Source organism: Amblyomma maculatum, chromosome 3, assembly GCF_055883805.1.
Source record: "Amblyomma maculatum isolate TAMU_Amacu chromosome 3, ASM5588380v1, whole genome shotgun sequence".
Lineage (NCBI taxonomy): Eukaryota > Metazoa > Arthropoda > Arachnida > Ixodida > Ixodidae > Amblyomma > Amblyomma maculatum.
Window position 1 is genome coordinate 16,088,320 of NC_139346.1, and position 13,767 is coordinate 16,102,086.

The 13,767-nt window shown below is 47.4% G+C and overlaps 1 protein-coding gene across 1 annotated transcript in view; it reads left to right on the plus strand.

Annotated features, from left to right (window-relative positions):
• LOC146194269 (polyamine-transporting ATPase 13A3-like) overlaps nt 1-13,767 on the plus strand; it is an 813,351-nt gene that overhangs the window by 606,894 nt on the left and 192,690 nt on the right. Inside the window, exon 26 of the mRNA XM_084596520.1 lies at nt 12,128-12,237. Coding sequence (XP_084452646.1) covers nt 12,128-12,237 — 110 coding nt within the window. The remainder of the gene's footprint in view (nt 1-12,127; nt 12,238-13,767) is intronic.

Below are 13,767 nucleotides of genomic sequence, written 5' to 3' on the forward strand. Positions count from 1 at the left end.
GCAATGTGCACAAACAGTTAAAACCTCAGATGTTACCCGCAGTTGGAACGCATTAATGTTCGCTTCGAAATTGCGCAAGCCCCTCTTCCCGCAACAAGCGAATACAATACGTTATGACAGCGGGCGTGCGGGCGCATTGCGAGCGCCTACCGCAGTTGTACCGCTGCTGCTCATTTTTTGATACGTTTTGTCGCATGTTGCTCTCACCCAGCGCTTCCGCGTATTTTGTTGAGGACCTACATCTTATGTGTATTGGTTCTTCAATTGTAGCACCTCCAGCGTGTTAGTAAAAATTCAGCAAAATGCGCCGTGGCGCGCGCCGCACCCGCAAAAGCGGTGGCGCGCTAGCCAGGCATCAACACAAAATACCCAACATGAAGTGCACCTTTATTCAAATAAAACAACAGCCTCGACATAGCACGTAAAAATATTACGCGTTTGAGCATGAGTATTATGACGGCAGTCGCTAAACCTATGTAGATGGACAACAGGCCTGACCTGACGAAACTGGCAGCATGACCACATTTTACCTGTACGCGTGCTAGCAAATTCATTAAAGATTACCGAGAAACCGAGATTACAAAGAAACTAACCTAACGACAGAACAATAAAACATTCCTGAATGTCCCGTCGTAGCCGCTTGAAGTAGCAACTGACACCGTCCTAAGATAGCTAACAGTGTCGCTATCGGTTGTAACGGTTTTGTTAACGCAGGTACCTTTTAGTTGAAGTGCGTAAAATACCTCTGGTAGACAGACACTGCAGAACTCGCGCAATCCTTATTAGCCGGGGCTCTCCCAAAGCTTCTTTGCACAATATCCCATTGAGATGCTTCTTTTCACTTCTCACTTTCAAAACACTTCCTAACGGTACGCGGTACTTGCGGTGGCCGCCCGCGTTTGCCACCTGTTGTGCCGGGCCAAAGCCGCCCAGAAATTCAGCCGAACGCCAAAATTCTCCGACGAACGCCTCGTTGACAAAATTCGGATACTTCTGTGCAAAGCACCGGTGCACTGGAGGCATGCTATACTAAGGGGAGAGAAGCGACGTCTTTGAACATGAGCTGAGCATCCAGACAGCTCGGCGGCGTTGCCCTGGCGGTGTACCCCTTCTCACCCCGCGGCATATTTGAAGCAAGAGCGCAACAAGCTCTCCCATTGGCCCTGCAAAAGTGCTGCCATCGGATTGGACCATTTCAGCGTCAACAGTTTCTGGGTTACGAAGACTCAAGTGCAATTCCGTTCGAGACTCAGTGTGCGAGTTCGTTACTACGTCCATCGGGAGCAGTTCGCCCCTAGAGAGAGGGGACTCGGCGGAATCTACCCGGCCGTCGCTGCGCAAGGACAGTCGCGTATGGCTATGTTAGCTTTCGGCCCCAGAGCCGATCTCGTTGTGTAAATGCCTGTAGATAGTGTATAAAGCTTTTTCTCACCAGCGCCGACTCGAATTCATCGCTACCGCCCAGGGAGCTGACAGCCCTCGTTCACGAAACAGATGACGAGCGCTACGCAACCAACCCCTTGGCACAACCCTGTTGACGGTGGGCTACTGTGTGATAACCCACCGGCGCAACATTGGTGGCAGCGGTAGGATTGACCGGCGTCAGGCACCTCGGAGCGGTGAGTACCACCTGAAGTTTCCCTCAAGCGCCAGACTTTCCTGACACACAGGGTAGCTTAGAGAAAGGCTGAGAGTATCATGGTGTTAACCTTGCGTGTTTCAAGCCTACAGGAAGTGTTTTGAAAACCAAGGGATGCTGAGAGGGCAATCAGTGTGAGAATGGATTGCGCGTCTCTTGCTAGGAGCGAGACAGCGAACGTCTAGTACACTCTTCTAAAAAGGCAAACAAGAGACCGGTGAAAGATGGAGTTACAAGGTCAGAGAACTTCGTCGATTTGGGCTCAACAAAAAGAAAAAAAGAAATTCTTGAGATCATACAGGCAGAGGACGTGAAGGTTGAGGAAGCCGCAGAAGCCTAGGATGATATTCAAGAGAGAAAAGGGAAGGAGGAAGCCAAAAGGCTAGAACTCCAAAAGCGTGAAGAGCGTGAAAAGCTAGAACGTGAAGAGCGCGACGAGCGTGAAAGGCTTGAACGCCAAGAGCTCGATGAGTGTAAATGATTATAACGCGAAAAGCGCTTTTCCCGTTTAAAGAAGCTTATGCAGCTTGTGCTTTCATCAACAGCCTGACTATACCCACTGCAGGGCGAAGGCCTCTCTCATATTTCTCCACTTAATCCGGTTCTGTGCTAGCTGCATGCCCTTGATCCCTGCGAACATCTTAATCTCCTCCGCCCACCTAACTTTCTGCCGCCCCCTGCTACGCTTTCCTTCCCTTAGAATCCAGTTTGTTGCTCTCAGCGACCATCGGTTATCCTCTCTTCGCACTGCATGTCCGGCCCATGTCCATTTCTTTTTAATTTCCACTAGAATGCCGGTAGCTTAGGTTATTTCTCTGACCCATTGTGCACGCTTCCTATCTCTTAATGTTACCCCTACCATTTTTCCTTCCATAGCCCTCTGAGTTGTCCTCAACTTAGGTAGAACTCTCTTGGTTAGCCTCCACGTTTCAGACCCATAGGTCATGAGCCTTTTTCATGAGCTTTCAGCGCATGAAAAAAGTGTTAAACGGCATGAAGATTTAATTGCCATTCAAGGTAACAATTCGAAGCCGCGAGAGGGTCTGCAACCGTTCCTCATTGCCGAGGATATGGCTGAGTATATGGCAGATTTTTGGTGTCTGCAAACGTAAGCGCTTCGAGCGAGATACTTGGGCACAATTGGTAGCACTTCTCTCCGCTGAGGTGTCGGAAGAAATCAAGAGCGTGTTAGAAGCTGACTTGAAAAACTACGATTTCCTGAAAGAGTCATTACTGAATAGACATCGGCTGTCACTGATTGAGCTTAAGGACAGGTATTGGTGTGAGAGAAACTGTACCAAAACGTTCTTGGCTTTGGCGTATCAACTGAAAGCCACTAAAACTGAATGGCTAGACATTCAGTAAGGCTCGGAGCAAATTGTACTTCCACATTAGATTGAGACACAGCTTGAGGAAGCGGCAGAGCAGCACGATCGCAGCAGCGATCCGATCGAGCCTCGAAAAGAAGTGCCTCGGGTTACTTTGGTCGAGCCACTGGCAGCTGAGACGGTCAGAGCCGACTCCATCGGTGAGAAATCCGCATTGACACCGTCTTGCACGCCGCCCCACGTAGCTGTAAAGAATCCGATTCCACCAATCGAGAGTGGGGAACTTGCAGTAAATCAACCGCCTGACAAATCAGAAGCAGAAGTTGTAAAGCGTGGCGGAGATGTAGTCATCACCGAGATCAGCGTTGTCGTGAATAATAACACGTGGAAAGACGAAGTGGCGCTGATGAAAATTTCGCAGCCCACGAGTGTTGAACAGCGAAGGCAGACATGTACGCGGACGCTGTAGAGTCACAATTGTGAAGTCGACAGCGAGCGACAAGACAGGAGCCGTGAATGTTCGTGTCTTGACTCGCTCAATTGTATTGGCGAAAACAACCCTAGTGCGAATATGGACCTCATGCGATCCGAAGCGCACCAGCTGTCGGACGACCTTGATCGTGCGCCGGTGAGCGTAAAGTTCCTTGATAATTTTAAAGTAGCGACTTTCTGTGAACCATGCTGCCGCGCTGCAACCCTCGACGATCATTCTCTCTCACCTCTCCCATTGGACGTGATTGGCTCCGCGGGCGGTCTCCGGGAAAAGTGCCCGAAGAGTTCGCTCTTTTTGTGTTTTTATTTTTCGTCGGCGCCATTATTTGGGCAGCCGCCGCTGCTACGACCGAGCTCCCTGACATTGCGATTTTGCCCTTCGCGTTATTCGCGCTCCTTTAGTGCAGCACTATGCCCAGTTGCTGCGCATTTCAGTGCACAAACCGGCGTGAAAAAGGCTTTGTTCTTTTCTGCGAGGTACTGTGCATTTCTTCTAAGCGACTGTGTATACTGAAACTGCATGCAAGAACATCACAAATCTGGCAATATCACTTAATTCACTGATCATTTTGCGTCGTTATGCGTGTTATTGTTTTCACTTCATGGTTCCGCTCAACGCGTGCTATAATAGCGACGGCTGATGCATACAATGCGTATACATTCGCATACACTCGCTTTAATTTCTGAACCTAGGTCTCGCTTTTCAACGATAACGCGTGCAATGAGAGACATTATTGAGCATTAATAGGCTTATGCCGCAGGAAAGATGGAGAAAACTTGCCCACAGAACGTGTCCGCAAAACTATATATACGCACATAAAAAATTTCCCTTTAAACCCTTGAAATTGGACCTTGTCCGAATCTGGCGAAAAGTGGTGTCCAACCTAACTTTAATATGGCGAATTCAGTGGTTACGTCCAAATTTCGGGACCTCCCGCCAAATTCAACCCCAGGAAGCCTCTGAATTTCACTTCATCCGAATGTGGCCAAAATCGATGTCTAACCTATAATTTGGGTACGGCGAATTCAGTGAAGTCGAATCCAAATTTCGGTGGACCTCCCCGGACATTTCGCCCCATGGACACCCGAAATTTGCCTCGTGCGACGAATTCAGCGGTGATGTCCAAATTTCGGTTAGCTACCCCCAAAATTTAACGCTGTGGATCACCAAAATTTGAACTTGTCCGAATGTGGCCAAACTTGGTGTATAGCCTAATTTGCGTATGACCAGTTCTTTGATGATCTCTAAACCAGGTGGGCCATCCCCAAAATTTAGCCCTCTGGACTCTCGAAGTTTGACATCGTGCGAATTTGCCCAAATTGATGTGCAACCTAATTTGCGTATGGCGAATTTAGTGGTGAACTCTAAACCTAGGTGGGCCATTCCCAAAATTTAGCCCCCTGGATCCCAGAAGTTTGACTTCATCGAAATTTGAACAAAATTGATGTCCAACCTAATTTGAGTATGGTGAAATCAGTGGTGACCTCCGAACCTAGGTGGGCCACTCCCAAAATGTAGCCATCTGGACACTTGAAACTTCACCTCATTCGAATGTGGCCAAAATGGATGTCTAACCTAATTTGGGTATTGCAAATTCAATGAAATTGAAATAAATTTGGGTGCACCTCCCCCAAAATTTGGCCCCAAGTACCCCCGAAATGTGCCCCTTCCGAATCTGGAGAAAAATGGTGTCCAACTTAATTTGAGTATGGCGAATTCAGCGGTGATGTCCAAATTTCGGTGGACTGCCCCTAAAATTCGAGACGCAGAATTTGAATCATTGCACACGCGGATCTTTGCCTCTCGGGTTCAACTCGACATCACCTCAAGGTCGTCGACAGCGGGAGCTAAAGGCGTTTCATGCTTAATAAAAAATAGTTCATAATCGTTTTCAGGCCGCCGCGAACATTCTCAACTACAAAAACGATTAAGCCGTTGCACGGCCGCTCGATGGAAGCGCACTGGGTGCGGCCTGCTGCGTCCAGCCGCCGTCAATGGGCAAGCATGTCCTTGGGAAGTTTACAGTTGCGCCCGCTATTTCTGCTGAGGGCGCCACTGTTCGGGGACACGTCGCCTGGGGTCGTCGGCTCTGAGCGCGCTGTTTGCTTCCGTTCTGGGCGCATTCGCCTTGCGTCGGCGTGGTAAACGCAAACATTTTGTGTGCGCGTGTGCAAGCACGGTAACGTTGAGACTGGATGCGTTTGTTTTTTAAGGCGAAAGCCATTCTAGGCTCATGGAGCAAAAATCTATGCGCAGAAGCTGTGCCTGTTATCTGTGCGTCGCATCTGTGCACTGGTGTTCCAGTCGCAAAAGCGGACGTGCAAGGAGGGAGATTAAGAATGAAAATGATTGATGGTGAAGGTAATCATCAAAAGTTATAGACATTGATAGAGGTAATGATTAATGCTAATGACTAATAAGGGTTAATAATGACTAAAATGATTTGTAATGACCAGTATATCACTCTACGACATGTATTGACCGCAATTGATTAGAAATGAGTAAAAGTGTTTAGCGATGTGTGGTAATGACTATAATAGCTAGGCATGTCTCATCATTACTGTTAATGACTACGAAATGACCAATATGTGAAACGGCATGTAATGACCACTGCTGATTCTAAATGAGTAACCGGCTTAGTTATGAGTGATAAGGGCTACAATGACTACGCAGGCAGACTCATCATGACTGAGAAACGACCAATATATCAAACGACGACTTGAAATGACGAACTGTGGCAAACGATGAGAGGCAAATGATAGGAGAAGGGTAGGCTTTCGCCGTCGTGCGCTTAAGAGACATCTAAGAGACCCTTTAAGTTTATCTGCTGAGCTCGCTTCAGGCAAAGACAGCAGTGAGGAGTGAAAATGCACTCGCTTCCTCTGAAATGAAAGCGGTGCTGAGGTTAAAAAGTTCAGATGCTGAGGCATAATGCCCTATCAGCTGCCATTGAATTTGCTACAAGGGACAGCAGATTGGACTTGTTGGTGAATAATTATAGGTTAACCGTGCAAACAACGTGACGGGAACACAGGAGAGGAAGACGGCCCAACCGCGGTAGTTGCGTCGTCCGCTTTTCCTGTGTTCCCGTCACGTTGTTTAACTTATTTAGTTACCGGGGAGCTGGCCAGTGAACTAGGATTTTTAACGATGTGTTATGAAGCAAATAAACACGATGAGGTAGCACCAGAAGCTTTTCTCGCAGGTTATGTTGCGAGGACATATCAGAAAAATCTACGAAGGGTTTTTTTTTTATACAAGCATGCAATTTGTTCTAAATTTTGCCGCGCTAGTCTGAGTGGCCTTGCAAGTAAAGGAGCCTGTGCATACATTTGTTTATACTGTTGAGACAGTTTGAGCCGATGTGATAAAATGAAAAGCCACGTTCCACAGAAAATCCGGCGCCCGCTCTGTCGGCGAACAGTCGAAGAAAAACCTCTCTGGTAAGAGGCACTTTAGTTGGTGATATGGCCAGACGCCTTTGGCGCAATGAGAACACATGACATGTTCAATGTGGCAGGAGCTACCAAACCAGAGTCTATAAGATGTAAGGATGAAATAGGAATTATTGAAAGCGGGACCCTTAGATGCCAAGTCAGACACACTATACTCCTATAGGGCACGTTCGTACGGCTTCGGTAAAGAGGGGCTTTATATAGCTATGTGCAGGGTGCTATTCCATATAACGCGGTGGCTTAAGGCTGTATTCTAATGATATGTGACAGAGGCAGCAGTTACGGGATACGGTGAATAAGCAGGTAGCAAAGTGCGGGCACTCTAACGAGGCTCCTAAAAGGAGACTTAAGAGCCCCAAGTTTTGTTTATCACTACCAGGTTGTTGCTTAAATTATGCGATATTTGGTAATGGTTTTGAGGCGACATGTCAGTCGAGCAAGAGCCTGTTGCAGGAAATATAGTCAACTGGACCAGTTACAGATTAATGAAAACCAAGGACAATGCAGGCTTGATGTGGCGGACGTGGAACGTCCTTTGTTACCGGCAGCGTCGCGTAGAACGTGATCAAGAGCGAGGGCGAAAGCTGTGCTAGAACCCTCTTACGCTACCTATGGCTTCAAGACTGCCAGAACCGAGACCCCCGTAAGCTGCAAGCAGATCAATTTAGGGGAAATGAGGGTGCTCGTTATAATACATGAAGGAAAGAAGCCAACAGTCGGCGATGCCAAGGAAAGCATTGGGGATTATGTTTTATGTCTTTTTTTTATTTTTACTTGGATAATCACAGAAATGAGTAATGTAATTTGCATAGGGGAAGATAATTAAACACAAAGTAGAAGAAAAAACAACGTGCCGATGGTGGGGACCGAACCCACGACCTCCGAATATCGCGTCCGGTGCTCTTCCAACCATCGGCACGTTGTTTTTTCTTCTACTTTGTGTTTAATTATCTTTCCCCTAAGCAAATTATATATATATATATATATATATATATATATATATATATATATATATATATATATATATATATATATATATATATATATATATATATATATATATATATATATATATATATATATATATTTGTTTCACATAGTTGAATCCGAACGTTTAAGGTGCAAAAGCGCCCGATTGAGCCAAGTACACGCGCACAGCAAATCGTCAGCACTCTCTCCGCTGCCGCTCAGGCCAAACCAGCCCATACCTCACAGCTCGGGGAAAAAAAGAAGAAAAGAAGCAAATGTGAATACTGCTTTGTCGAGGGCAGCTCCAAGCCGTCGTGAAATCCGTCATTGCACCCGCCACCGCTTAGATGGTGGTGGATGACTGCTGTTGTTATGGTGCGCGTCGTTCTCTCCCTCTGCTTTTTTTCTTTTTTGTCTATTTTCTCTTCTGTCCGCACGAGGCAGCAGAGGTGGCTCAGCTACAGAGCCAGTAGCAGACCCGTGCATTTTCTTTTCTTTCTTCCTACAGCCACAATAACAACAACAACAAGCCGTTGCTCGTTTGAAACCACGCTGTCTACGCTGGATATCCTGCCCACCCCTCCTTTCAACCTTTCCCCACTAATAGGGAAAAAAATACAGAAGAAAGCATACGTGCTCGCGTGCTGTTGAGTGCGGACGGCTAGATGCTCACACTCCCTCAGCTCGAAGCAGCGCTCCGGCAGGCCAAGTGCTTTTTTCACTACCCCAGCAGAATAATAAAAAAACGTCAACAGGATACGCAGAAGTGACGTATCTCTACGTCACTTTTGTGTCACGCGATTGCACGTTCAGGACCCGCAAAAATATCCTCCACTTCCATGGTGCCCTGCGCCCCAATTGACTGTAGCGCACAAAGCGGCTGGGGCTCGACACACATCTGCTTTCATTAAAGGCCCGTAGTTTGAATGCTAAACTGCGCAGCGGCACGACGAGCAGTTTGAATGCTAGAAAGCGCTTGCCGTACTGTCGCGCCCTGTTGACCCATTATTTCTGTTCTATACGGTGTGGATATATTTTTGTTTATTTTCAGCAATGGAATATAAAATTAGGTACCAATTACTCCTGATTGGCCATCAACGCAGCTGCATCAAATCCTTTGCCAAACAGCAGTACTGGCCCCGCCGGGGTGGCACAGTGGTTACGGCGCTCGACTACTGTTCCCAAGGACGCGGGATTGAATCCCGGCCTCGGCGGCCGTTTTTCTATGGAGGCGAAAAGCAAGGCGCCCGTGTTGCTGTGCGATGTCAGTGCACATTAAAGAACCCCCGGTGGTCTAAATTTCCGGAGTCCTCCACTGCGGCATCTCTCAGCCTGAGTTGTTTTGGGGCTTTAAACCTCACAAACCAAAACAAAACAAACAGCCGTATTGCAGGAAAGATGTAAGCAGCTCTGTGAAATGGTTTGTGGGGTTTAACGTCCATAAGCAACTCAGGCTATGACAGACGCCGTAGTGGAGGACTCCGGAAATTTCGACCACCTGGGGTTCTTTAACGTGCACTGACATCGCACAGCACACGGGCGCCTTGCTTTTCGGCTCCATCGCAAAGCTGCCGCCGAGGCCGGGATTCGATCCCGCGTCCTTGGGAACAGTAGTCGAGCGCCGTAACCACTGCGCCACCCCGGCGGGGTAGCTCTGTGAAATGAACATTTTGCTTCTTACAACAACAAAACTGACACAATTGTGTCACAATTTGGTGCATGAAAGCAACCAGGAAAACAGAAAACGTAGGTTATGTCAGCCCACCAGGTGTACATTAGGAAAAAGTGAAAAAACAAAATTCCACAAGGTAAGAAACAATACATAGGTAGACAAATGTAGCATTACATGCAGATATATGAAGTGTGGAAAATGATACGAAAGAAAATAGACACACTATGCTCAAAACACATTAGCAGCTCCCTCAGTATACCCTCTATTTTATTTTGCACAGATTTCAAGCAAATATACTTCAAGTCGTCTTATGTATTTAGCCTCAGACACATTGCTTGCAGCTGAAATGCGCACCCTTAACCATACCGTCATGTGTTTTTGGATAATGACCTTGGCAGCAAAAAAAGTTCTAGCAGACGGTCACGCCTTTCATCCTCACCATTACCTTTTTCAGAAAGTTAGAAGGGTTTGTAAACACAAATATTCTGCAAGCCCGAAATAAGCTGGAAAACATTGACTCATGTTACAAAGTGCCTTGTATTCATTTTACAATGACAATGTAACTAGCACATGTAAAATTCATAGCTAGAATGCACAACAGTGGCAATATAACAATGGTTCCTCTAGTATGTGCGTAGCCTGGATCTCTTTGAGACGGTAAATAGAAAACAATCAAGCTTATCTTTCAATTTTTTTCAGATTATCAATTTGTTGGAATGTAAATATTGTACTGATAATAATATTTCAGGAAACATTTGGGACGTTTATTTCATTGCTATTAACACATTTTTTTATATAAATAACAATTATATCGTTGTAGATATACCTGATGTGGACATTAAGTAACGTAAAATGGCAAGCCAAGAGGGAAAGCTCAAGCCTATTGACTCCTGGAATGAGGAAGATTGGTTGGGAACTCTTGCACGTATGCTGCAATTGTTTGACCAGGGCACACAGCAGAGACTACCGAATCCTGGCATCAGCTGAAAAATGTAACGTAACGTTACACAGAAGGCACTCTGGCACCGAGGAACACCAACAACCAGTCAGGGCACGCCGAAAGCGGAGCACAGTTTCGCTTCGTCGTCTTCTCCCAATCGCCCGTTCAAATCATCGTCGTCGTCGTCGTCGTCGTCTATGAATGGCATGTGTTAATGTAAGGAATGCAGTTTTATGACGTCTCTTTGTGAGAACACATTTCTGCTAGACATGTTAGGTATAGCCGTAGGTTTCCTTCTTTACGTACAATTCGGCAAGCTGGATCGGCATGATTGAAGCGACCGGTGCCGAAATAGGGGCAAATATTTGACACACACTTAAGGCCCAATAAAATAATTAAACTGTTTACTGAGTTTTACGTGTGAGCTATGTGTAATATTATCCCTCTCTCTGCAATACTAAATCCCCAGCTGGTGCAGATTATTTCACAGCCCACCATATGGCACCTCTTTCTCTCGTTTTCGCTTCCGCTCCCTCATTCCTCTCTTCCCTTATACAGTGTGGTGCAAGCATCCGCAGAAAAAGTGGGGTGGGTACTGTACCTTTCCTTTCCAGTAAACCAATTACTATTATTCTCGGGCAAAGTACTCAAAAAGCAGGCAAAACATTCATCGCGAAGAACCGAAACAACCCACTCACGTGCAGTATTCAAACGATGTGGTTCTCAAAAATGTGAACAGAGCAAACAGGCTGGCGGATGAGGGGATGATTCTTTACACTTGCGTAAATTCTTCTGCGGTTTCTTCAGGTTCTCAGTACAAGACCTACAAATGTCGATGAAAGATCCCTCGTGAGTTCTTGTCGGAGATTAGTGACCTTCCCGTGGTAGCATTGAGGAATGCCGGCGTGGCAGTAAGCAGGATCGGGAGTTGTGGATGAGCGAGGCTCATGTTGAAGTATGCTGAAACTTTGTACCAACCGTTGTGTTTTCAGCAATCTGCAAGAAAAATTCAGCCACGGTTTAACTCCATTTAAACCGATTAAACATGCGAACTGACTGGCATGATTTTCCTTGGCAGCTTAGCATCGTCATTCTCGTTCAGTTACTGGCAAAGTTTCGAGCTTTTTTATTGCACGACATACACATTTGGACGCACAATTGGTGTTGAAATAAATACTTTTTGCAAACAAGGTTAGCCGATGCAGGCCATTTGAGTAAGGGATCTACGGCACCACCCGAATCGCTTCACGGTAATGGTTGCGGTACAGTTTTGATACCGAAAAGAGGAACCTTGCCCCAGATCAAAGTCCATTAGGAATGACGTAAGAAAAACTTTGAGGGGGAGGGGGGAGATCACTTATCAATATGGTGTTTGTTGTGTATGTCGGCCCGTTTGGGGTGTTGTTGGCTCTATGACAGCTCGCGTATCAGTTGCCATGGGAACCAGCGAGGCATAAACAGAATTTTTGCTCTATTCTAACGATCGTACGAGAACTGTCTCAATTATATGCCAGCTTTTTTGAACCTGTGATACACAAGTGCAAGCTGTTTCATGCTTCATGTTGTCGCGCCATTTTCAAGCCCAATGGGACGCAAGTCGTGTCGCTGCAGGTTTTGATGTTGATGTGCAGGCCCTGAAAGCAGCAGACGTGGGAATATCTCTGTCGGAAACCGAAGCTTCTGTAGCCGCTCCTGTCACCTCTAAGCTTCCCACCGTGGCTTGCGTGCCCACCGTCATCAGGTGAGTGGAAGCCCTACTAGCCCGGATTTATTATTTAATAATACTACATTTCAGAAAATATTTTGGCACGGTGGATTCATGAATGCAAAACAGAAAATTTGCATGTACAGGTCTCAAACATTCATGCAAAATCAGACATGAAAGGAACAATATTGCCACGAAACCTTCAAAACTGTATTTATTGCTTTTTACAGCCTTATCACTGTGATTCTGGCACGCTTATCAACTCTGTATTCTTTGTTTTTTAATGTTCGATGTTGAGAGACGCACCTTTATCAGTTTCATTGTCGCCCAAGATGCACCGAGATCGGTCTCGAACATTTCTACCAGTCGCCTGGTTCAACCTGGAACATTGTATACAATGTTCCAGGTTATGCTAGTAACAGTTTTCGACTTTATCTGGATGGTTCAGAGCAACCTATAAACTGAGCGTTGACGAGTGCTACGGGCACTCTTAGTTCAACGATCGACGAGCAAGTTTGTTGCTATCGCCGCCGTCAAACTGCCTTCAGTGACACCTACTCCGGCGGCCCCCGGATCCGACTCGTCCTCGGAGGTCTCGCTGCCAGCTACAATGCCCAGACGCCACGCTTCCTGCCGTGGTGTCCGGGGCTAGGGCAGCCATAGATTTGCCGCCTCCAGTCCAGCGACCTATGAAAGCGCAATGCTTTCAGTTCACACTACCAAAGCCTGCTACAGCGGACGACCTATTTGACGCACTCGAAGCAGTCGTCGGTGTCGGGGGCCTGCAGTACCTGCAGCATCTCGGCGGAACAAAGTTCCTAGCTGCCGTCTCGTCGATGGCTCAAGGAACTAAGATGGTAGTGGCGGGCACAATCCTCGTCGCTGGAAAGCCAGTACCACTGGCACAAATGGCTGCTCCAGTGGTTTTAATGACGGTGTTCCGTCTACCCCTGTCAGTGAGCGACGACTCCCTCGCCGCCGCCGTATGGCAAGGTCGGCGCTATTGAAGAGCCTGTTTTCAAGGGAAAGAGTCATGTGCGCAACGGAGCGAGGCTGGTAAAGCTAGATATAATGCGGGCATCGCCCAACTTCATCACTGTCGCTTGGCACCGTCCGATGCTTTAGTATCGCGGGAAGAAGCGAGTGCGCTCAAAGTGCGGCGCAGAGGGCCATTTTGGTGCTTCCTGCGCAGCGGCACGTTGGGGCCGATGCTCCACGCACGGCCACGAGACGGAGGTGTCCCAAGCAGCGTGTAAACGATGCGGCGGCAACTACGCGACCAACGACTGCGTGATGCCGCGCTCGTATATGGCCGCTTCGACGCCTGATACCATGTCGCACAAAGGTGGAAACGCCGCCCTGACAGTCCTCAATTAGCCCTCGGTAGTGTCCAGTAAACCTCTCACTACAAACTCTGAGGGCGCACCTGACAGGGTGTCCACCGCCGCCCAGTCGCCGGAGTCCGACGTCACGGGCTCGGAAGTTACGTCCGACGACGAGTCATCGCGTGTCTTTCTCGTCAGTGACTGCCTCGGGCGCTTCGCACCTTCCCGCCACACCGACATA